Source organism: Ursus arctos, chromosome X (assembly GCF_023065955.2).
Source record: "Ursus arctos isolate Adak ecotype North America chromosome X, UrsArc2.0, whole genome shotgun sequence".
Classification (NCBI taxonomy): domain Eukaryota; kingdom Metazoa; phylum Chordata; class Mammalia; order Carnivora; family Ursidae; genus Ursus; species Ursus arctos.
Genome location: NC_079873.1, coordinates 7,852,405 through 7,878,075, shown reverse-complemented (window position 1 = coordinate 7,878,075; position 25,671 = coordinate 7,852,405). Strand labels below are relative to the sequence as shown.

At 42.2% G+C, this 25,671-nt stretch overlaps 1 protein-coding gene across 11 annotated transcripts in view; it reads left to right on the top strand.

The window, feature by feature from the left end:
* Positions 1 to 25,671, top strand: part of ARHGAP6 (Rho GTPase activating protein 6) — a 487,298-nt gene that overhangs the window by 396,162 nt on the left and 65,465 nt on the right. For 10 of the 11 annotated variants that reach the window (XM_057310014.1, XM_044391897.3, XM_044391896.3 and 7 more), the window contains exon 2: positions 15,250 to 15,409. In XM_057310014.1, the coding sequence (XP_057165997.1) occupies positions 15,250 to 15,409 (160 nt within the window). Of the gene's footprint in view, positions 1 to 5,426; positions 5,602 to 15,249; positions 15,410 to 25,671 lie in introns of those variants that run through there. The other variant, XM_057310038.1, reaches the window with a different exon arrangement.

Genomic DNA, 25,671 nt, shown 5'->3' with positions numbered 1-25,671 from the left:
TCTGATGGGGGATTGAGTTCTCCTGTTTGGGATAACATTACTTCAGCATCCCTCTATCTTGTAGATAATCTTGTTCCCAAATGCATTCCTTGTATAGTGAGCAGTGGATCCGCCTGTATCTGAGCAAAGGACCTGCTCCGTAGAGCCTTCCCGTGACATCTTACCAAAAATGAGTGTCTACTCATCTGAGTGCCCTTTTTTGGGTGAAACCTGCAGCATTCTTTCTTAGAACTCAGCTTTCCTCGCAATGTGAGTAGAGGGAGCAGCCTGAAAAAAAAAAAGCCACGCTCTGCAGCATATTAAAGCCAGTGACATCATGTCTGTGTGCCTCTGTGAGAACCAGAAGAGAATGATCTTTTCTAGGTCTACCCTCCCCGACACATAAAATGACATGTGGATTTCTCACTCTCCCCCTGAAGGCGTTTCTCCAAGTAAAATACTGGACCTGCCTCCCTGGGGATCCACATTTCTTGGAAAAATTGAGGGACTCTCCTAAAGAAAGCATCCCTAAGGGGTGCCTATGTAACGGCTGCCGGAAGCCTCGTTTTGTCAGTCCATGTCGTGCGTGGGGCCTCCATTTACCACTCACACCATAGACCTCCAGGTTTGCTCACTCTCACCATCCCCTTCCTATCTGTTCTGCACCACTCTGCCTCATTCCCCTTTCTTCAAACGCCCCTTTGCTCGTGTTACACCTCTGCCTACTGGTAAAGGATATGACACTCTGGAAGTTTTCTAAAATGCCTGCTCCTCTTTTCTGACAAGAAACCCCAGTCCCTCCCCTTGCTCCTGAAGGCAGTTGCCTCAACAGCGTTCTGTTCTCTTTCTTCCTGCTGCCCTGCCCCTGTGGGTGCGCATTTCTGTGCCTCTCTTCATAAGGGCTTTGGGCACTCAGTCCATAAGGGATTCATTGAAGAAAAAGGTCACTGGCTTGCTGGGATGTAGCCTAAGGGTTAAACCTGTTGCATTTGGAAACAGACCACCTAGGTTTGAACTTCTTACTCCCTAGTCATGCAAGTTATTTAAGTTCCCTTTGTCTCCGTTTTCTTGTCTGCAGAACAACAGACAATAATCCTAGTATCTGCCTCCCAGACTCTAGCAAGTATCCATGGAGTCAATGAGCACTAACTGTTTGATGTTCTTTATTATGGTTTTGACTGTTTCCGATCCGTGGCCTTAAGTAACTTTCCAGTTACCTAATACTTTGTTTTGATGGTAGATTTTTAGATCTAAAGGATCTAAAATTCACTCTCCCTGCAACTGTAGTAGTAGGAGGATGCTAGAGATTAGACCAAGGTCAAGTCCTGGGGGTGGGGAGAGGACAGAGAGAGCTACGGTTAAAGAAGCAAATGGCAGCAGCAAGAGAATGCAGAGTCCTCCTGTACTTGCACTTGGCACCCCACCTCTGCAAGTTCTGATCAGTCCAAAGGTCGGGTCTGAGAGATAATTAAACTAAAAGGTACCGCATTTTCATTGTGCACTTTAAGGTTGCAGAAGGACTAAAATGTCCTTCACAATTTGCATTTTTAATGTATAATCAGAAAACATGAAGACCTTAAGTGCCAATTCTATGGTATTGGTTAAAAGAGGTTAATTGGACCAATTTATCAGTAATGAATGTGAGCTAAATGAAATTTCACTATGCCATTTTATCAGATGAAGTCATAATTCTGAAGGATAAAAGAATCACCTTTTCTAAATGTCGACTATATATTATTGAAAAACTGAAGGATGCCATTACGTTTATCTTCTTGCTCATAAAAGACTTTCTACCTAGTCTGTAAAATGATTTATAAAGATTAGTTTTTTATTTTGTCATCCCGTTGACCAGCTACTTTCTTTCCATGTGAAAATGTAGAAAGTCAAGGCGTGAGCTGTTAGGCGGTTCAGTGGGGAGACGTGCGGCAGAGGTTCCAGGGGCTAGGACTCCAGAGTCAGATGGTTTAGGTTCATTGTCTGTGTGTACAATAGAAGTTAAGGACGGTGAGGTTAACTGCTACATCACATACGTCCCCAAATCCCACCGTACAAGTGTATTCCTCCCTCATGCTGTCCCAGGATCCACAACTGCTGGGGTGGCTATGCTCCAAGCACGGATTCAAGGACCTGGGCTCTGGTCTCTTCAACACAGGCAGGTGTTGATTTGGTTATCTGTGGCTGCATCACACACTATTCCAAATCTTGGTGCTTAGAACAACAACTATTTTATTTGCTCATGGTTCTGCAGTCTGAGCTGGGCTCAGCTCTGTCTTTCTGCTGGCCTTGACAGTGGTCGCTCAGGAGGCTTTATTCAACCGGGAGGTTGGCTGGAAGCTGGATTTTGCTGAGACATTGGGACAGCTGAGCTTTACACTCTCTCTCCACATGGTCTCTCCAGTACAGCAGCCAGACTTAGGACATGGTCGTGGGAGGGTCCCAAGGATGCAAAAGCAGAATTTGCCAGGCCCTCCTAAGTCTTGGGTCCAGAATCACCTCAGCATCATTTCTGCCACATTTGATTGCTTCAAGCAAAGCACAGGGCCAGCTGGGACTGAAGAGCAGGAGACACTGGACATGAATAGTAAGAAGTGTGGTTTCTGCCTGGGACTGCCACATGTAGCTCTGAGAACTATTGTCTCCAGGTTTTCATGGGCCAGAGCTACAAGTGAAGCTTATTGCTTTCTCCCATAGTCCATTGGCTAGAGCTTAGTCACAGGACTGCTACTACCTGCAGAGGAGGCTAGGAAGTATATCTCTTCCAAGAGGAAGAGCCTGTGAGCAGCCAATCACTCTTTTCCCTGTTTCTGTGCCTCCTTCCCCTCCTCTGTGTCATGCAGTTGTGGAAAGGAGTGAACGCATGACCCATGTACACTGCTTAGTACTTAATATATGCTCAATAAGTTTCTATTATTATTGTTATTATTTGTTATTATGCAGTGACTACTTGATTTTACTCCATTTAAATCAACACACATGGCAGTGGGTGCCATGCTAAGGAATGTGGGCTTTGTCCTGGAGCTAAAGAGGAGACATGAAAGGGTTTTAAGCAAAAGAGTGTTGTCATTGGAAATGTACTCACCCCAAGAGTTCGACAGGGTGATTCTATAATATTTTTGCCCTGAATGTACAAAATGTCCCCAACAGCATACACAGAAATAATCCAGAAGAAGAACCAAAGAAGAAGGTGGAGTGAATACTTAAGGGCATAGATTCTGAAGCTATAGGCTGTTGCGTGGCACCCTTGCCTAATGAAGACTCAAATGGATAAGGGATCACTGTTGTGTTCTAGGCATTTTTCTGTTTAGCAAGCTCTCCCATGGACCTTTACATTGCTTCCCGATATTTATTTCTAAGGCTGTTTGGGTGACTACTTTTTGGCCTCTTAAGGGTTCTACTTAAAGAGCTGATATTTAATTAAAAGAAGATTCTTTATCTTCACCCTTCGTTTTTCTGGCTTGACTGCATTTTTCCGAAGAATGCCAGAGATACACGACTTCTCCATTATTTCTGCATTTCCTCTCCAGGCCAGACTTGGTTCCACTCTTAAAACAGACTAGGAATTTCCCAAGACATTGTCTCCTGAGATTATTTGAGATTGTTCACTTAAAGAAATAGTCACTCTCTTATGAAACATTTGTTGACCTGACCATTAAGAATTGATTTAACAGGCCACTCCAGTCTTAGGTAATCATTCGTATTAAATTGCTGGGTCTATTTCTCATTAGATCCTTATGACATGGCTCTGACTAGTGTGAGCTGTGGGCTGTGGCTTTGTCGTCCTGTTAATTTGTAAGCCGCAGAGTGGTTGGGATCACAGCTGCAGTACTTACAAGCTGCGAATCTTTGGGCAATTTACTTAACCTCTCTGAACTTTCCTCATCTGTAACATGGTATGTAATGTAACCCACTCGTTATAATTCTTTTAGCAGTTACTGAATCAACACCCATAAAATGCTTAGAAAAAGCATCGTGAGCACTTAGAAAGCTCACAATGAGAACTACATGTTGTTTTCGTGTATTCGTAACCTAAAAGATCACTTGCCTAACAGTGACAAATGAATTGCATGTTTATCAATTTCATGTGAAATATTGTATGAAATACATTTAAATGAGGGTCTAAATTCCATCAGCGAGTATGCAGATTACGTGAACCATATTCACTCTCTGCTGGAACGACGACTATTTTCAGCATCTGAGTTTTTGGGGCTGTGGATGGAGGTGGAGGTATATGCAGTGACAGGTAAATTTTGACTTGGAATCTCTCTTTCAGTGTAATTGTTCTAGTAAAGAAAACCATCTGACGTGTTTTATTGTTTCTAAATTCCTTTCTCTTGCTAAATAAATACCGGCAGCGGCAGAAGCTGTGTGTGGCTTATATCAAGTGATGATTAACCTCACAGAATCCTGGTAAAAAACATACCAAAATCTCTAAGTTTTGAGTAATATCTTCCATGAAATCATTTCCCAGTTTGTCAGTTATAATCACAGTGAGAGCTGGAATTCACTTGAGACCACAGGAGAACTATAACTCCATATCGACTGGAAAACGAAAATGTCTTTTTGAATCGTTTGCCTCAGTGCCATGTGGCATACGTAGAGATCAAGGTAATTAGCGATCGGGATATGTTTTTAATCTTTCCTTTTCTTTCTGCTCGTTATGGATTTCTCCCCGCCACCCCCAACTCCCACCTGCACCCTCTTACACATGGCCACGTGATTACATCCACTCTGCCCTCCACACCCTCTGTTCAGGAAATGAACAACTTCTCAAGGACTATTGTTCCACAAAGAGCATAAAATTCAGAGCATGTGTTATGCTTCAGTATAAAAGAGAATGAAATCTTTTCCTTTTTCAATGTTTTTTCCTAGTGTTAGAAAAATGAAGACGCCTGTGGTTTTAAAATATAATTTAAGAATTGAGAATTGGCCCTACACAAAGAAAGCGTCCTATGTGCTTTATCATGCTCTCAGGGGTTTTACCCGAGGCTTCCAACATTCTTTGGTTGATTCCTAATAAGGACAGTTTGCACAGTTACAATCCAATTACCATTTGTAGATCCCTGTGGAAAAGGGGATTTTTAAAAAGAGGAATCTTTTCCTAACTCCAGAATATCTCTTCAAAATAGTCTTATTAAAATAAAAATCAGGAAATCCAGTTTCAATTTCTCTGCATTCTTTTCGTCCCTCCCCCTCCCCCATTCTCTCTCTCTCTCTCTCTCTCACACACACACACACACACACACACACACACAAACACACACACACACACACACACACACACTGACTCACACGCTCACTCAGTGACACAGCCTGCCTCCGTTCTGAAGGGACAGGAACTTCTCAATGGTCCAATGACAAGATTGCATTTTTTTTTTTTTTTGGTCCCAAGATTCACGGTAGCAGAGGTCTCTGGCAACAAAAGCTATTGTGGGAGTCACAGCTATGCCAGCTGGGCCATTTCTCAGACACTCGTTGTGATCTGCCATTGCAGGCTGCATTTTTCACCAAAAGAATAATTAAAAAAAAAAAACAAAAAAAAACCAAAAACAGACTCAAGTTCCTACTCCAAGCTTAGTTCGGTTAAATTAGGACGGCAAAGACCTGGCCGAATATAATTCATGGGTAAGCAATATAAATATCTATGCTTATACTTCTTTTCGAGAAGATTATTGTGCTGAAATGTTGTGATTCTTACACATATATCTTGTGATTTGGGAAGAAAAGTGGATTGATCAGTGTCTGAGATGTGCGACAGCCAAGTACTGTCTGTGCCAGGAGAGATTTATGAGAATGTTATTTTTAGATTGGTTGATAATGTTAGAGCAGCTTGAAATGAGCAAAGCGGAGCAGAGAGGAGCATGCCGTGATGACACGGAACAGCATTAACTGCGCTGCTTTCTGCAAAAGATTTGGCATAGGCCGTTTTGAGTTCTGAAAGAATAAAGTGGCTTATCTTCTCCTCTGGACTTCTTGAACTTGGTGTGACATTTTAGTTGCTGTAGATATGATAAATAAGGGCTTTGGAGAACAACTTGGATATTAGATAAAGCTAATAAAAAAATCTAATGTGCTCTGTTTTACAAAAGAGGAAAACCTTAAGCTCCTGGATTTTTAAACACTGTCTGGCTTATTACCCTACGGTAAGGCTGTGTCTCATAATGAAAGGACCCGGTGGGGGAAAGAGGCAGAATGGGACCCTTATGTCCCAGATCCCACTGTGCTACTGTAGGAGCCACCTAACTTCTTTGGACCTTGCTTTCTTCCTTTGTAAATGTAGGGGTTTGGCTCGATTTATCATGAGAAGTGATAAAATGCATACAGTGCTTTGGGGTCTGGATTCTGGATCCCACAACCCAGCTTCGGATCCCAGCTCTGCCACTTGCTAGGCATGCGATCTTGACAAGTTACTTAAGTCTCGTGCCTACGTTTCCTCATCTGAAGTATGGGAATCATGATGGTAACATAGTCCTTGGAGTTGCTGTAAGAAAGAAATGAGCTACCACAAATAAAAGGCTTAGAGCAGTAACTAGCAGAGGGGGAGTCGTCCATGAGTGTTAGTGACATCTTCAAGGTCCAATCCATGCCCAGAGGTCTGCCATTTCTAATGTCAGTGAACTAAATTAAATTATAGAAAGATAAGCAAAACCATCAGCTACTGGCCCTGTCACTGAGAATTTCTAATTCTTGCAAACGTTTCCGTTTTCCCCACTCTGGGGTCAGTGCAGGCTGGTTACCTCCTCTCCATCCAAGATTCAAGTGAAACTCGAAACTCAGAATGAAGTTGGTGGCGGGTAGACTAGTCCGTGATCTAACTGAGGATATACAGAAATGAACTTGGTCTTTTGTTCTGATGTTTTTGCCTTTGGGGACTCCCAATATGTTGCTGTATCCCCTCTACACTAACTATTAGAAAGGTTCTTTCCACCGGAAACGAGATGTGAGTGACGTTATGTTTTTTTGAATGGTATTAGTGCAGTACTGGCTCAACAATGCTTATTTCTACTTCTTTGGTTTATCAATAATTTAGATGAACAGGCCATTTGCAGATAACCACGTTTATATCACCCAGACTTTTACATACTTTCCAATATCCCCAGTTCTTACTATGGCGTGTAATTTCTTTGCAAGCTCTTTGGAATGTTGCCCAGAGAAAATCTTAGGAGAGGAGGAGAATGTTGATCCCAAAGACAAATCCTAATCATAGATGTGTCTTTACTTTTAGTCTGGTCCAGAGGTCAGCAAACTTTCTCAGTGAAGGGTCAGATAGTAAATATTTTCAGCTTTGCAGGCCAATGAAAACAGCAGTAGACAATACCTAAGTGAGTGTGGCAGTGTTCCAATAAAACTTTATTTACAAAAGCAATCAGTAGGCGGGATTGGGTTCACAGGCGCTTGCCAAACCCTGGCTAGTCATCATCCCCATGTCATAGATTAGGAAAACAAAGCATAGGAGGGAAAATTGCTTCCTGAAAGCCACAAGGCTGGAAGGTGGCAGAAGTATAATTTAAGCCTCGGCAGCCTAGCTTGCCAGTCCTTGCTTTTTAGCCACTACCCTAACTGCCCTCGTGTCAGTTCATCTCTGCCTGAGATTCTCATCTCCTGGAATCTGCCTGGCTGATCACCTCACCTCCATACATAAGGGTTGACTCAAATATCATGTTCTCGGTAAGGTTGCCCTGGAAACCCCCCACCCCAGCACTCCTGATTCCTCTCACCCTGCTGTACCTTCTTTTTCTCCTGGGGTTTAGCACCTTGTAACTTGCTATGTAATTTACTCATTTATTATGTTCATTTCTTATCAGTTTCCTTCGCTAAACTGGAAGCTTCTTGAATGCAAGGTGCTTTGTTTTGTTCACCGATGAATCCACAGGACCTAGGACCAGTGCCTAGCCCATAGAAGGTGCTCATGAAAGACTCACTGAACGAGTGAAGCGCACATTTCCATTCTGTGATGGTGACGTTTTTTGATATTCTTTGTGTAGCAATAAATAGCTCCTATGCCAAAGCAAAGGTAAAGATGGACTGCCGTACTTACCAGTTGTTCAGAATTTTCTAAAATTCCGTCTTTAAAAAAAACAGACTAGAATCGATTAATAAAGCATAAAAATTGTACCCGATGTAGCAGAAGTGTTAGATTTTCTTAAAGACCTTTTGAGAAGGAGTGGCTGACAGACAAATCAAGAGAAGAAGAATTAGCGAATGTTATTCTATTGAGTTGCTCAAGGAATGACTTCTTTTAAGAGTCCAAACAGGGGTGGGACAGCTACGCAGATACCGTTGGCTTTGCCCAGAAGCTCATGAAGAAGGGAGTTCCTTGTCATTGGTGATGTGTTTATTTTGGAGTTATAAAGAACTAGGCAGCCCTTTTCAGAAATGTTGGTTGCGAGCCTGGTATTTAAACTAATGCCATGCTTCAGCAACACATTGTGATTATCTGGGAACCTTGGCTGTGCAAATGACAGCTGGCCACAGTAGAAAACAGTTAAAAAGAAATTTAGTCCCTGGTATGGTTTATCTAAATGGCATGCCATTTTTCGGGCCTTAACTTACTGATCTGGTCTTTTCTTCTGCTCCTCATGTATGTGGAGCCACAATCCAGCTGGCTAGCTTGCAAACACCTGGAAAAGGCATCTAACACTCCATGGAAGCATTTACTCATGAATTCAGTGCACATTTCTTTAGAGTTTTTGGTGTCCCTAAACCTGCCAGGTTTAAAAAGGGGATGCAAATGTAGAGTAATGATGATTAATATTGTAAGTTTAATTAGCACGTATTCAGGGCTTGCTGGGAGCTAATAAGCCCTCTCCAAGAAATTCCCTTGCATTGTTTCATATGCTCACTACAAACCTGAGAGTGGTCTTGTTCTTTGCTCCATCTTATTGATGAGGGCACTGAGGCTCAGGGATGCTCTGAATCTTGCCAAAGAGCTCATCTCCATCCAAACCCAAGTCTTCACCACTGTGCCAGTGGGGCTCAGCCTTCATTGTGCAAAAATAAGAATCATCTGAGGATGCTGCTTTATGATGAAGGTGCTCGATCCCCATTCCTTGTGACCCTAATTCCCTCAATCTGCCTTACAGCCCAGAAACCTGCATGTTTAACGAGAATTCTCTGCCCAGGTAATTCCACTGCCCTCAGTCTGCAGGCCGTATTTTGAGCAGCCCTGCATCGCTCCTTGCTGGCTCCCTTGGCCTTGGGAAGTGTACAGTTAGATGAGGTTAAAGAAATGCCACAATTAGAGACTAGTCTCAAGGACATAAGAAAACAATGTGGTATAGACCAAAACCAAAATTATTTCAATCAATTTTATTTCATGGGAAAATCAAGTCTGTTTGTAAAGATGCAATTTAGCTCAAAAGAATGACCTTTCTGAATAAATCACAGATATTAGATTGTTGGTTTTTCAGTTTGTCTTTGGCTTTTTTTTTTTTTCGAAATGTGGAGACATATACTTCTTGTGGGAAGGAAGTCTCTTTAGTTAATGCGTTTGGTGAATTGTTCTCCAGTTGATCAAGATTCTATTGTATTGAGACCTTTCTTTGGTTTGTTTGTTCCTCTTAAATTGGTTTGTGCTATTTGTGCTTCTTAATGCTAGTTTTAAATAACTGTCATAATTCTGTTTATTTACATAATACACAGAATAATACATGTATAATATACAGAATAATGCATCATATACTTAAGAATACATAGTGGATGCATTTAATGTTAAACCAAACTCATCAATGATTGTTAATAGCTCCTGACACCATCATTTTAAGGAGATTCTGTGTAATCTGGGCCTAACAGCAGACCTAATGTATGCAATGCCAGGGTTTCTCAGCCTATGGACTATGACCATTTTGGGCCAGACATTTCCTTATTGTGGGGGGCTGTCTTGTATGTTGTAGGATGTTGAACAGATCCCTGACCTTTACCCACTAGATGCCAGTAGCAAAGCCCTCCCCAGACTTATGACAGCCAAAAATGTTTCCAGACATTGCCAACAGTCCCCTGAGGGGGGTAAAAATCACCCTCAAAAACCACTGTGCTATATCTTTTTGTATCATATTGTTACCCTTTGTTAATGCTGTCCAGTAGTACCCCAGATTTAAAGGATATTTTTACAACTGTCAAGGCCTTTAGTCTACCCAGAATCATTGGGTCAGTTTCAACTTCACTTAAATTTGTGATATTGAAACAAATTTGAAATCATCCACTTTCAACCTTGAAAGAAAAATCCTATGGCAACCACTCGAAAGGCTAGAGCCAGAGAGCCTTAAAATGAGTCATCCATTTATGAGATGAACAGTCACCAAAGAAACATGCTGGCCTGGAACGCGATTTGAGGGTTGAGGAACAGCCAGAAGCACATTCTAGGCTGGGCTGGTGGGCTTTGGCACTCTTCTGGGTGCTTGTCACAAGGATCATGGGGCAATATTGACCTTTGTGTTCATGTCTTCCTGTTCGTAAGAGGTCTGATGGGCGACTGTGGGTGTCATGGATTCATTATTCTTCAGGTCTAATATTATTATGTTTGTTTTCTGCCCTCATATACTGGCATTTTTTTGGCTCATCAACAGGCTCTGTTTCAAAAGACTTTCTTTTCTTTCTCTTTTTTTTGAGAGAGAGAGTACATTATATGTTAACTAATTGACTTTAAATTAAAAAGAGAGAGAGGGAGGGAGAGGGAGAGTCTTAAGCAAGACTGTTTCTTAGCAGTTTATTCAAATCCACAAGACATCTCCCACATAGATAAAACATTACATGGGTGGTTAGTTTCCAATTTCTTATTGAACTCGTGGTGTACCTGATTCATTTAGTCCATAGATTGACAGGTATTTATTCAGTTGACAGTTCAGTGCCAGGTACTGTCTTGGATACTGGCAACATCAAGGTGAGTAAGCCAGGCGAGTTTCTTGCTCTCCTGAATCTAGCCCGTGTATATAGCTTATGATGCAGGGTCCTGGGGCAGGATCTCTGGTACATGATAGTAGATGCTCAGTAAATATGTGCGGGGTATTAAAAGAGCCTTATTGGGGCTCCTGGGTGGCTCAGTTGGCTGAGCGTCTGCCTTCGGCTCAGGTCATGATCCCAGAGTCCTGGGCTCAAGCCCCACTTCTGGCTCCCTGCTCAGTGGGGAGCCTACTTCTCCCTGCCCCTCCCCCTTGCTCATCCTCACTCTCTCTCTCAAATAAATAAATAAAATCTTTAAAAAAATAAGCAGAGGAGTTAGGACACAGACATATACTGAGAGAAGACCATGTGAAAACAGAAAAAAAATGCCATAAAAAAAAAAGATCCTAATCTCTTTGTATCGGGGGTTGGTAAACTCTAGCCACTGGGCCAAATCCAGCTTGCTGGCTGTTTTTGTACCACCAAGTTAAGAATGGTTTTTACATTTGTATATGGTTGAAAAAAATCACAAGAAGAGTAATATGTGGTTCCAGGTGTCTCTCTTAGAGACTTAGAGAGTGTTAACTCTCTACTTGTTCAGATTTGACTCAGCAGCATACCTAACCCAGCATCTTTGCTGATCTCTACATGTTTGATGCGCTCCCTCCCTCAATTTCTTTCAAAATTTGTTTCCAGTCATCTTTCCCATACGTAGATCTGATCAGGCTCTGCTCACACTCAAGGTTCCTTAATGTCTAGCCGTCACCTACTGAGTAAAGTCCAATCTACTTTTAATGCCCGCAGAAAAAGCCCTCCAGGATCTAGCCTTGACTCCTGTGTGGCTTCACCTCCCGCTATTTCCCTCCCTCCAACCTTGTGATTTTCCCAAACAAGTTCGTTCTCTCAAATTCATTTGCCTTGGCACCCACTGTGTTTTCCAGTGTTGCGTCTCTACTGGGCAAACCCTCACTCCTCTTATTCAACTTTCGAGTCTCCATTGAAACATCACCTTGTCTAGAAAGCTTTCCTTGATCTCCCAGACAGATGTCCGAGCCTTTTCTCCTAGGCACCCCCTTGCATCTGCTACTAACTTCCAGTATCACAATCTCTATGTTTGATGGATCGTATGTGCTTTCCTTATTAAACTTTAACTCCTTAAGGACAAGGACTGTGCTGTCACTTTGATAATCCCAAGCCTAGTACTGTTCTCAGCATGTAATAGGTGCTCATTAAATTTTTAAAAAATAATTAACCAGGAGGACATAGCAAATAAAAATAAAATGTATCTTACAGGGATTGGTTTATTTCAGTCATAAGCAATGGTTCAGAGGTTGGCCAACTACAGCCCACTGGACAAATCCAGCCTTCCACCTGTTCTTATAAATGAAGTTTTATTGGAACACAGCCACGCTCATTCATTTATGAATTGTCTATGGCTGCTTTCTGCCACAAAGGCAGATTTGAGTAGTTTTTTTTTTTTAAAGATTTTATTTATTTGACGGAGAGAGAGACAGCCAGCGAGAGAGGGAACACAAGCAGGGGGAGTGGGAGAGGAAGAAGCAGGCTCCCAGTGGAGGAGCCTGATGTGGGGCTCAATCTCAGAACGCTGGGATCACGCCCTGAGCCGAAAGCAGACGCTTAACGACTGCGCCACCCAGGCACCCCAGATTTGAGTAGTTTTGACAGAGACCACATGGCCTGCAAAGCCTGAAATATTTACTATCTGGCCTTTTACAGAAAAAGATAGTCAACCTCTGCTATAGATAATTGAGCCAATTGGAGGTCACGTTCTTAAATGCTTTTTTAATGAATAGGCATGAAATTCCATTTTGACACTTCAAATAGCAGTGGGCTTTCCTAGATACCTAAACTTCGTATTTAAAAGTCACCAACTCATCTGGAACTTTCGTTTGGGAGGAAAAAATGCAATTCACTGGTACTGTACCTTGTGGTACCCTAAGTCTAAAGGGTGTGAGTGAGAGGTACACCAAGGTATAAGTCCCCAACTCCTGTCTAAACGTGGGCTTCGTCCAATTATCCCAAAAACAAAGAAAGAAAAAATGCAAAATATGCTGGGCCTGGAAGAATTTTTTTCAGTTCATCCAATGTGATGGCAGTCACCCACTTTGCCTAGATTTGCTCACTCATTCCCCTGCCCAGATTGTCCCCCACATCATGCCCCCAAACCTCTCCTGGGATTCTTAGTTTTCACCATCATCCGCTGGTTGCAAACATACATGTGACGACAAACAAAAAGCCCTCGCTTCCTTTAACTCCTTCCCAGTCATGGCCTTCCCTGTGAGGCCTTTCGTGGCCACTCTCTCCGAAACATAAATCGTGTCCTCTCTTTATGCTGCCAGTCCCTTCCCTGCTTTTTGGTCCATCCCTAGCCATTACCATATTTAACACACTATACCCTTTACTTACCCTGTTGATTGTCTGCCGTTACTAGAGTGTACTATCTCCATCTGTTAAATGGATGAATAAATAAATGCAAGCCCACATAAAAAGGGGAAAATATCAAAAAATTAACAGAGTGCCATTTACCCTAGGAATTAACATTCTAGGCAGGAATTTGCTACCACGAGGGAACACAGGTGCCCTAATAGCTGCTGGGGCCAGTCTTCCTTGTCTCTCTTCTGTGAGGTGAGGGAGAGGATGGCGAGGTCTTGGGAATTCCTTAAGCGTTCTGCAGACCCACAGCTCCCGGGCACTGCCCACGGGGGTCAGCGCCGCTCCTTCCTCCTGAGACTTTTTTGATTGTCAAGGCACTAGCAGGTCTTCAAAGCTCTTGTGCCATGGGTGGCATCTGCGGGTTACAGGAAGTCCCCCTCTGTAAGGGGACATGGGGTGTCAGAGGATCATGAGGTCTTATTTCTTGGGGCATCATATTCTCACTGACTGCAGGGAGGGCAGAGCTATTCACTCTCTGTGGATGTACGTGGGCATATGAACATACTCAGGATTGGGGGACGCTTGCCTCAGATTCTTTGATGTGGAGAACTTTAACATCAGATGTCTCTGTAATTATTCATAGTTCTTATTGATCATATCTCTGTACCTCTCGTGATCAAGATAGCTCAGAGTGCTGTAAATGGAAATTCAGCGGTTACAATTTAGTATAGAATATGAGGGCACATGTTTTTAGCTTGAGTTCTGGTTGGTTCCAAATCTCGTTAAGTTTTACGATTTGGGGAAAATTGCTTAACTTCTGCAAGCCTCAGTTTCATCTGCATTACAATATATTTACATATACTGAATATTACTATACTATTACTATAATGTATCATACATATATATTATAGTCATGTATCATAAGTATATATCTAATAATAATGTTATATATTATAAATACACTAGATTGTATTATTGTATAGTGTACTGTATTATTGAATACTATGCAGTTTACCCTTGAGAGTTGTGGGAGTTGGGGCACCAACACCCCCATGTGGTCAAAAATCTGTGTTTAATTTTTGACTCCCCCAAAACTTAACTACTGATAGGCTACTTGACTGGAAGTCTTACCAATAACATAAAGTCTGTTAACACATATTTTGCATGTTATATGTATTATAGACTACATTCTTACAATAGAGTAAGCTAGAGAAAAGAACATGTGATTAAGAAAATCATAAGGGGGGGCGCCTGGGTGGCTCAGTCAGTTGGGTGTCTGCCTTCAACTCACTGGGCTTTCTACTCAACGGGGAGTCTGCTTTTCCCTTTGCCCCTTCCCCCTCCACTCATGCTTGCATTCTGTCTCTCTCTGTCTCTGAAATAAATAAATAAAATCTTAAAAAAAAAAGAAAGAAAATTATGAGGAAGAACAAATACATTTACAGTACCGTACAGTATCCAAAAATATCCAAGTGTAAGTGAGCAGACTTGTGTAGTTCAAACCCGTGTTGTTCAAGGGTAAACTGTATAAGATAGGGTCAAAAATGGTAACCGCCTCATAAGGTTGTTGGTGGGACTTGGCATAGTGTCTGGCACACGGTAGGCCGTCCATACACATTTGCCCTCCTGGATCTAGTACACGTGACGGCAGCTGGCAGCAATTTTTCCTGTTACTGAGATACATAACCAAAGAGTTCCCATGCGTCCCCAGAGAAGAGAGGCAGTAGAACCCTCAAAGTGTCTTTCCCACAGCTTTCTTCGGCCTCTGGGTGAACCGTTATATGGGATCAAGTGATCCAGCAGATACTAGAGACTTGGATGTTTACGACGGACTGAGAAAAGTCACGGTTAACAGAGTAGATTTGATTCAAGGGATGGAGAGACAATGTTGGAACCCACAGATGCAGTTTGCTTGACTTTATGACTGACTAAGAGGAAGGATGAGCTTTGTGAGACGTAGATGAGCTGTGTAACTCCTGATGTGTTCTCCTTGCTCTGCAGGGTGATTTCACCTGGAACAGCATGTCAGGCCGCAGTGTGCGGCTGAGATCCGTCCCCATCCAGAGTCTGTCAGAGCTGGAGCGAGCCCGGCTGCAGGAAGTGGCTTTTTATCAGTTGCAGCAGGACTGTGACCTGAGCTGTCCCATCACCATTCCCAAAGGTAAGGCCGTGTGCACCGTTCCATCAGGGAACGCTGTGAGTCAGATGTCCGCTTTGCCAAAGCCACAAGCTGCAGACTCATCTCACACCTAACATTAACACAGGAAGGAAGCAACAGCTTCTTGGTCGTTGGCTGGTATTATGTCCACTTTGAAAGACACATTCAAGGGGGACAATTGACATGTCAACCAATATGTTTATTTAAAGGGAAGGTCACCTTCAGTTATTAAAAGGGAAAGCCATGTGTATCTCACTCGTCTACATAACTTCAGGACAATCAATTAAAAAGACCTTTCGGAAAGGTCAACTTCAAGGGCTCGCACTAAAACCGTGTCTATTTCAACAGGATTTCGAAATAATCACTTGAAAAGAATGTTTTCACAATCTATTCAATGTGTCATTTGACCTCATGCTCACCCAGAATCAGGGATTATACTCATGTTAACTCGTTTTTGTCATCTTTCACCTGGCGTGTCTATGCTGAGTTTCACCACCATGACCCTGGAGCCATTGAGGCTTGATCATCTGAAGTTTTCACAAATACAGGTCCTGATTCTGGTGAGGATAAGATGCATGCATTTGAAATCCTGTAATCTGTAAGATTGTGTTTTTGAATGTTTATCCTCTTCTATAAGGGTGCTTTATACTTTGTGAAAATATGTAGCACAAGGGTGATTTGTTGTTCTTTCGGTTTCTCGACAGAACAGAAACGTTGTTGGCAAACCCAATTTGTAGTGAAGGGAATGATGACTCTAAAAAGTTCTATGAAACCCAGATTGGATGCACATCAGATAAGATACCAGGGAACAAACATTCTTTGTAGCTTTGTTTTTCAATCCAGTTAATTTGGTGTTTCTCTTTGTTCCTGCTTTTTAAAGAGTCTGCTAAATAAATAACCTTTACCAAACAGACAGTTTTATAAAAATTGTCTGCTGGAAGCTCTGTCTCCATTACTTGTTTCTGAGACTATGTAGTTCCTAGCATGTATTCAGGGAAATATTTGTTCTATCGAGATGTTCAAAGGATGTTTGGGCTATAGGAATTATTTTGATATTTTCTATCAAAATAGGAACTAATGATTTACAAATAATTTCTTACTTATGGAGGAGAGAAAGAATCGTGTGGCTGGGTGGAGAGAAACAGACATCAGTCACCCAAGAGTTCTGAGCTCTTCTTTGAGGCAGATGATTATAGACATCAAATATTTACCCAGCTCCTTCAAATACAGGGCCAGTGCCGAGTGCCATGATGGCAGCCTTGGTCTGAGGGTGACCACTTGGTTCCAAGTGAACCCCCAAGTGGAGGTTCAAAACAGGGTCAGATCATACCCAGACAATGGGTATGATGAAAATGAAAACAGACTCAAGCTTACACTTCTGTTCTTTGTTGCTCTAGAAAGATTATAGGGATTTGTTTATGGGTATCTTTGGAGACCCCTCTTCTTCCTGGAGACTGGTGCTTCCAGGGCTCAGATGAATGACAGCCTGACATATTCATCGGCTGCTGGGATTCCCCATAGAAAGGGAAGAATTGAAGAGTGGACGGTGGGGAAGTGACCGAGGTGACTTCCGAGAGTGACTTCAGGGATGGGGTCCAGAGCACCAGCAGAGTCTGACCTCTCGAGCTATAATGATAGGTGCACATCAGTGATACAGGCACAGAGGCAGGCAGATTAGAGATGGTGGGCGTGCCTGTGGAATTTTATTCCAGACTGCCTCTCCGCTGTCAGTGAACTAGGAAGCAGTGTCATCTGCTAGGAGTGAGGATGGCAAGGAGGTCCTGGAGGCTTGAGGAAAGAGGAGAGGAGCGGAAGAGAGGGAAGCCGATGGACCAGCGGTGTTGCAGGATTGCAAGGCAGCCCAAAAGGTCCATTTGACGCTAGTAGCTGGGAATTTAAATTGCAAAATAAACATCCTGGCAGCTAAACATGACTAAAGTGAAACATACGACTTTGCGCTTTAAATTTCCCAGCCCTAGTGACTCCAATCTCCTCTCTCCAGAGTTAGGATTTTCTAGTCGAGTTCAATGACAATAGAGAGGGTCATGGCTGTTGAGAGGACATCCGTGGTAGGCAGAATAATGCACTCCCAAAGATGGCCACATCCTAGTCCCCCGAGCCTGCGAATGTTTCCTCACAGGCCCCCAAATCTTTGCAGATGTGATCAGTCAATGTCCTTGAGATAGCGAGATGATCCTGGTTTATCTGGGATGGCCGAAGCCAAGCCCATGGTTATTTAAAAGCAGAAAAACTTTCCCAGCTATAGCTGAGTCTGAGAGAGCCAGGACTATGGAGGAACAGTTGGAGGGAGGCAATGGTGCTGGCTTTGAAGATGGGGGAAGGGCCACGAGCCAAGGGACGCAGCCTGCCTCTGAAAACTGGAAAACGTGAGGAAACAGATTCTCCCTAGAGCCCTGGAAAGGATACAACCCTGCTGGCGCCTTGATTTTAGCCCAGCAAGACCTGTTTCAGACTTCTGACCTCCAGAAATGTCAGAAGATAAATTTGAGCTGTTTAAGCCACTAAGTTTATGGTCGTTTGTTACAAAAGTGATAGGAAACTAATTACTACAGTGTCCCTGGGAGTGATTATAATCCCAGACCATGGGATCTCAGTTGGATAAGAAGAGAAGTTAGGAATAAATACAGAAGTCTGTATTTTTCTTGAATAAGAAGAATCAATGATAGAAAGATGTCAATTATGTCATTAATGAGCTGTAAACTGAACGTGATTCCAAAAACAATTTGTTTTTGTATTATCACTAAATTGTTCTAAACATCATCTAGACAAATAACTATGTAAGAGTAGGCAGGGGAAATCTGAGAAAGAGGTCAAGTGGAGAGTATCCCTATCCATTTATTAAAATGTCATACGAATAAAGCAATTAAACAGGTATTGTACTGCTTCTCAATGGGCAGGTCAATAGAACACAACAGAGTTCAGAAATGAACAAAAATAAATAGCAGGAACTTATGACATGATAAATATTGCTTTTTTTTGGTCAAAGGGAAAAGGATGGATTATTATTACGTATTAGTGACAATGAGACAACCATTGAGAAGAAAACATTGGACTCTGACCTTAGTCCTTACATCAAAATAAGTTGATATGGAAGAAATATTTGATGATTTTTTTTAATGAAACTATGCATGCACCAAAACAAACCATAGCTGGATATTTATATATTTTGACATTGGGGAAGGCGTTGCCCAGAAAACATAAAGAAAGAGAATGACACATTTCACTCTGTTAAAGAACAAAAAAATAGAGTCATCTGTGTGGCAAAGAAATAAATAAATAGAAATTGACAGCACATCTGACCAACTGAAGGCTAACTTCTACTATCTAAAGATTTATTACAAAATTAATCTGGAAAAGAAAAATAATTAAAATATAGGCAAATTATAGGCAGCACACAGAAAAAGAAATACAAACACTTGACAAATATTTGAAAAGCTGCTTAGCCTCGTATGTATTAAAGAAATGCAAGCTAAACACCAAGGAGGTTTTTTTTTTTTCCTCTTAGATTGGAATGGCTCCAAAAGTTGAGTAATATACTTGATGGGAAAATAGACACTCTCATACTATTGGTAGGAGTTTTGCTGTTGCAGTAACTTACAAGGCAATTGGGCAGCATCTAACTTATAAATGGCTCAGCAATCTTACTTCTAAGAATGTATCTCACAGATACACACTTGTGTTAGCTTAGGTAGGCTAACCCCTCGGTGCCCTAACACCACAAAAGTTTCTTACTCAGGCATGTATCCCATGCAGGCTGGCCGTGGGGGCCAGGAGAGGGACTGCACTGGCATGCAATTATTCGGGGTCCCAGGCTTCTCACATCTTGAGGCTCCTCCCTCCTCGAGAGCCATTCATCCAGGAGACAACACAAACTGAAAACTGATAATATTTACATAAACCTTATAAAATGACTGATGAGCTTGATTTGCTCTCCCTTCTAAAGTTGAGCTGTTTCAGAAAGGGACTTTTGAAGATGCTATACAGAACCTAGAGAAATCTTTGGCGGTACAGATCAGGAGGGCTTTCGGTGGCAGGGACCCTATCTGTGACTTTTCCCTGTGCACCTGAGCTGGCCCCATGGAGACAACCATGGAATGTTTCCTCCGGGTCAAAGGCTGCTCTTGGCATAGGCTTTGGAATCAGACTTTCTAGTCTGTAAATGGCCCAATCCTGAACAGCAGAACCAGGAAAACAAATGTAGAGAGAGGGGTCAAGAAATTCAACACCACCTTAGGGCTGCGTGAACTTTTCATTTACTCAAAACACATCAACAGAGTACATCAGATAGTGCATTAGGCTCAGTTAACATGAATTTGGTAGCATTTTAATATAAATGGTCTAAGGCAGGGGTTAGCAACTGGCCTGCTGGGCACACCCGGCTCCCCATCTGTTTCTGTAAATAAAGTCTTACTGGACACTGCCATGCTGTTTCATGTACATATCGTCTCTGGTGCCTTCAGGCAGCAAAGACAGACTTGAGTAGTGACAGCCCGTATGTCTCACGGGCTCAAGTGTTTACTCTCTGGGCCCTAACAGGAAAACTTTGCTGTTTAAGGTAAGACGAAAGGAAATGACTGATTTCTGCCACAGTCAGGAAAGCATGTTCCTGCGGCTTCTCCTATGGCTTCACCTCGTTATATTGTAAACTAAGTATTTAAAGCCGAATGGTTGTTCCACAGGACAGAAATGCATATGCATGTTTTCTGTAGTGCTCCTTTTCCCCCTCATCATTCAGCTAATTGCTGATATCACCTTTGAGAAAGGCTTAGTTTATGTATTTTGAAAACGGTGTCATGGGCTGAGAAATTGTGGATGGTCTCAGAAAAGGTGGACAATAGTCTGATACAAGGGTACCCCGATGCCTCAAAATTGCTATTATATGGCTTCCTTATAAAATGGTCCCTCACCATTGTCACCAGTGTAAAACCCATCTAAACAACTTGGTGAAATCAAGAAAATGATATTTTTGATAGGGTAACACTCAAGCTGTCTTTGCGATTTCAATGTGGTTTGTGATTTCAGTGTTGATTTAAACAAATAAGGGCAACCTGATGGGCAAGGAAATGTACCAGCCCTGGGTGGGAGATCTGACTATCCTCTTTCTACGTTGTTCTTGCTGGCGGAGTCCAGGTGGAGAGGTGATCTGCTAGGACTATTTGTCAAAGCCTTCTGTGTAAGTAAAAATGAAATTGAGACCTGGGGTAAAATCCACAAACTTCCCCAGGGGTGGAAATGGCAGAGAGGAAGTCAACGCCACCAAATAGGGTGGTCAAAGAATAACGTTAGACCACTGGGCTTAGAGGCCCTCGACACATATCTCTATAGCGTGAACTGCCGAGCTACGTATATCTTTTGTGTGTCCACACTCACCTTTTCTGTGACCTCCCAGAGGACTGTGATTTCCCCACAGTCAGGCTGTGTCTTATTTCTCTTTGAATCTGGAACACCAGGTAGACCGCCCCCCTTCTCTGCCAAACTCCACTGCCCCTCAGCAAATCTTCGAGAAGTGAATGAATGCATGCACGCACACATGCACATCTCCTTGAAAATGAAGCTCCTTCCTCTCCTCTTCCCTAACTTTCTAAAGGGCATCATCCACGCCTTTCTCTTCTTTTCCCCAGGATCCCCAGGAATGATTTTGAGACATGAGTGTTTCCCGACTGCTTCACCCCATGCCCAGTTTCCAACTTTGATTGATGGTCTCATAGGGTTGATGTGAGGTTTAAAAGAAGTAAGAACCATGGTGAGCTTCAAACATCTCCCGAAACTGTACACACTCTCGATGAAAGTTACCTGTCACCATCGCCATCATCATTGTCATCATCACCAGATCACTTTGTCTTGTATCTGCCCTCAGCTTGTCCTTATGTCTCACCTGAACTATAGCCATAGGCCCCCACCTGCTTCCCTCAATTCAGGGCTTCTCCCTGATTCTGCTCACCACACCTGGAACTGTTAGAGTGATCTTCAACCACAGAATCTACTCCTTTGTTGGGGGGGAAAAAAAGGACGAAACAAAACTCCGGAGGCCCCTGTTGCCAACTAATGTCACCGTCAAAGCCATTTAGCACACTATTGCATAGAAAAGAAGAAACCCATTTTGTTTGCAGCCTGTTCTGAGAATGCACCACGGATTTATGTTGCTTTGTCTTAGAGCACTGGGTTTCAAACTCTTTCTCCACAATCTACAGTGAGGAATATGTTTTACGCCTCAGTCCAAGAAACATATAAACCAAATGGTGCTTATCTTTATCAGAGATACACCTCGATATTGTCTCTAATGTTCTCTCTTGCCCTCTTCTATCTGATTCTTTATCCTTTTCTAAAACACACTTGTTGGGGCGCCTGGGTGGCTCAGTCATTAAGCGTCTGCCTTCGGCTCAGGGCGTGATCCCAGCGTTCTGGGATTGAGCCCCACATCGGGCTCCCTGCTCAGTGGGGAGCCTGCTTCTTCCTCTCCCACTCCCCCTGCTTGTATTCCCTCTCTCGCTGGCTGTCTCTCTGTCAAATAAATAAATAAAATCTTTTAAAAAAATAAAACACACTTGTCATGACCCACTAAGTTTTCGTGTTTCATAAGGGTTTATGACCCACAGTTTGAATAACGCAATATTGGAAGGCAGATGGAATAGAGAAGAGGCAATCAGGAAGAAAAGAACACAAAAGTCAATGTGGAAAACTTGTAGTTCTTGTTTGCTGTGGCTCTTAGGGCCCTGGGAAGGTGGATGGGGCAATGTTTCTGTAGGGCCACAGAAAGGAACCTAGGTTGACCCTTGGCCTAAGTGTCTAGTCCCTTCTCTATCTAGAACCTAACTATGGAGTGCCGGGCGGGAGGCTTCCTTGTGCTGCTTCACTGCTCTCTCTCTCTCTCAATACCGAGCCAGGCGTACAGCCCGGAGGAGGTAGATATGTGAGGCTTTAGCTTCTCAAGAGGTAGAAGCCCTTAATGAAGGCTACAATATCATGTGAAAAGTAATCTACGTCCTCCAGGATTTCCTAGTCAGTCAATAGAGAAAACACAGATCCATCAATTATATTAAAAGATAGAACAGTGGATGGCATTTATCCACATTACCGATGGTGACACGTATAGATACGAGCTGTCTCGTCTACCTAACCCAGCAAAAACTGGGGAATGACGGAGCGGTTTCTCTGCAGGCTCCTCTGTGATTTTCTTCTTGGACGCTCCCCTCCATACCCCAGGGCTTTGACCGTGTCAAGTTCGCCCATGTAGGTTGCTGTATGATTCTGTTCTGCTGCGGAGCAGGCAGCCCGGCCTGATCGCAGGTGGTTCTTTAAGCCATAGGCTTTGTGCCTCTGTAGTCATAAATGGCTTCCTTTATGTTCTCAGACCATAGTTTTCTCTCCAAGGTCTTGTCCCTACTGGTCACATGTACTCATATTTATGTATCTTTTTTGGAGCAGCAACTATTATTGCACAAGGCCTTGGCATCTTGAACAAAACTTTTGTCACTGCAGTTCCTGAAATATTCTGGCACCTTTCGAAGATGTGAAGACTACACTATTCTCTCTGTTGGGATCATGGCCCAAAAGGAAACCTGATAATTACAAAGAATGTCTCATCCCTGAAATATGAATAGGAGCTCCCATTTTTGCTTTTCTTCTTTATTTCCCCATGGGTGAAACAAAGGCAAGTAAGTATTAACTGAAATTAAATACCAAGAGCTTTTATACCAATCATACTTTCCAGATCATTTGAAATGGAGTCGTCAAGATGATTTGCACATTGAATTATTTATAAAACTGTTACACATGCAAAGCTCTGAAAAAGTAGTGTAAGGGGTCTTCACTTAAGATAGGAGTGGACAAACTACCGCCCAAAGGCCAAATCCAGTCTGCCGCCTATTTTTATAAATAAAGTTTTATTAAAACACAGCCACACTCGTCTGTTGCTATATCGTCTAAGGTTGTTTTAATGCTACTGCAGAAGAGTGGAATAGTTTTGGCAGAGACCATATGGCCCACAAACCTGAAAGTATTTACAATCTAGACCTTTACAGAAACGGCTTGTTGGCCTCTAATTTAAGAGGTTAATATTAATTCGATATAGTAATTTATTTTTTTATTATGTTATGTTAGTCATCATACAGCACTTCATTAGTTTTTGATGTAGTGTTCCATGATTCATTGTTTGCGTATAACACCCAGTGCTCCATGCAATACGTGCCCTCCTTAATTTATAGTTATTATCTATGCAGTTGATCCAGCATGCCGTTCTATTCATTTCAATGTCTTCACTATATTTCGCAATAAGAGTGTTTTTTAATGATCAGACCTTTATAACTCTCAGATGTTTTAAGTGATTATATTATGTTTGTGTGTGTATCTGTTTTTTAAAAGATTTTTTTAATTAATTAATTAATTTATTTATTTGAGAAAAAGAGAGAGTGAGAGTGAGAGAGCAGGAGCAGGGGAGAGGGGCAGAGGGAGAGGGAGAAGAAGGCTCTCCACTGAGCAGGGAGCCTGACGCTGGGCTCGATCCCAGGATCCTGAGATCCTGACCTGAGCCGAAGGCAGATGCTTAACTGACTGAGCCACCTAGGCACCCTTAAGTGTTATTTTATATTTATATTATATTTATATTATAAACACTTAAATATAACATAATTCATTGTATAATATAATTCATTGTAATCTGATTCATTGTAATCTGACCTCCCTCCTCTTACCCTCCTTATCGTAGATCCCACCCAACGTACACAGATTCAGACTTTCCAGGGATGTCTTTCTTAGACATGCCTGGCATTACATGACAAGGCTGGTGCAAATATAAGTAGAAAAACACGTCCCACAACAGAGTTTTGGATTATCTTCTGTTAAGATGCTTCAGCTGCCAATTATAGAAACCAAACCCAAAGTGGCTTAAATAATAAAGAGATTGATTGTGTTACTTTACAAGGAGCCCACGGATAGGCCAGTTTCAGGACTCAAGAATTTCTTCTTGGCCATAATCAGTGGGTCACTTTGTTCTTTGGCTGGCTTCCCTCGTTGTGACAAAATGACTGCAGCAGCCACTGGCATCACAGCCTCTATGGCAGCACGAAGAAGCAGAGAAACAGGGATTCTTCATCAGGTATCTTTTCAATAATAGAGGAGTATTTTCCCCGCCGCTTTCCCGTAGACTTGCCTCCCTTCTTCATCCCCAGAACGCAACGTCTGCCAGTGCCCAAATCCACAGTGGCAAGCACAAAGAAATCACCAGAACTGGCTTGACCTCAGATTCCTTTGCTGAGCCTGGGGTGAGTACTCATCCCAGGATGCATGACCTCTGGGAGGGTAAGCACATCACAAAACAGGAAAGGAAAAAATTGGTAGGGGACATAGTAGGATAAAGATGGATTTAGATTAGAAACTATTGGCGTACATAATGGCAATGTCATCTGTCATTGCAAAGAAGCAATAGGGAGGAAACCATTCTTCTATCACATTTATTTGTTTTAGTGTCTAGCACGGGCCTTGGCATAGATCTGTGGCTCAGGAAATATATGAGACATTGAACGGAATGGGTTTAGAATTCGATCAGAGCACATTTATTTATATAGTGTTTCCATGTTGTAGAGAATTGTTTCCTATGTTTCAAAGAATAATCAAAACCAAGGATGGAAAAGGAAAGGATGAAGACCCTAATAGTTTTCATCTAATTACGTCATTTGTCCAGTTACTGAGTCTGTGAGAGCTGTTTTCATGGGAGCAACTGGCAGAAATTTGGAAGCGTTCCCAAGGCGTAAAGTTTATGATTTAAAGATATTTGATTCCCTTCTTACTTGTTCACTATAAAACAATATCTGTCAAAAGAACAAAAGTAGCATTGGTCCCTTACACAGATGACTCATGGAATACTACATCAAAAACTAAGGATGTACTGTATGGTGACTAACATAACATAATAAAAAATTATTACTTAAAAAAAAAGAATAAAGAAAGGTGGGAAACTCCAAAAAAATAAAAATCAGACCATGTGTAGATACCCTCGTCTGACTACCTTTTCAACTTGAACTATAAGCTTTGGCTTTAAAACAAGTAATGATGAAACTTCTTTAATTTGGAGTTTAATTTCCTTAACAATCCACGGTATTTCTTTGGGATAAGTGATCTCTGTCTTTTTGTTCTCCTACCTGCTTTCTTTCCCTTATGATCCAGGAAAGAAATATGGCTTAAGGAAAAGACTTGCCAAAAGCCATTTTTCTTGCTCTGATATTTGGAAACTTCTGTCTCTGCAAATA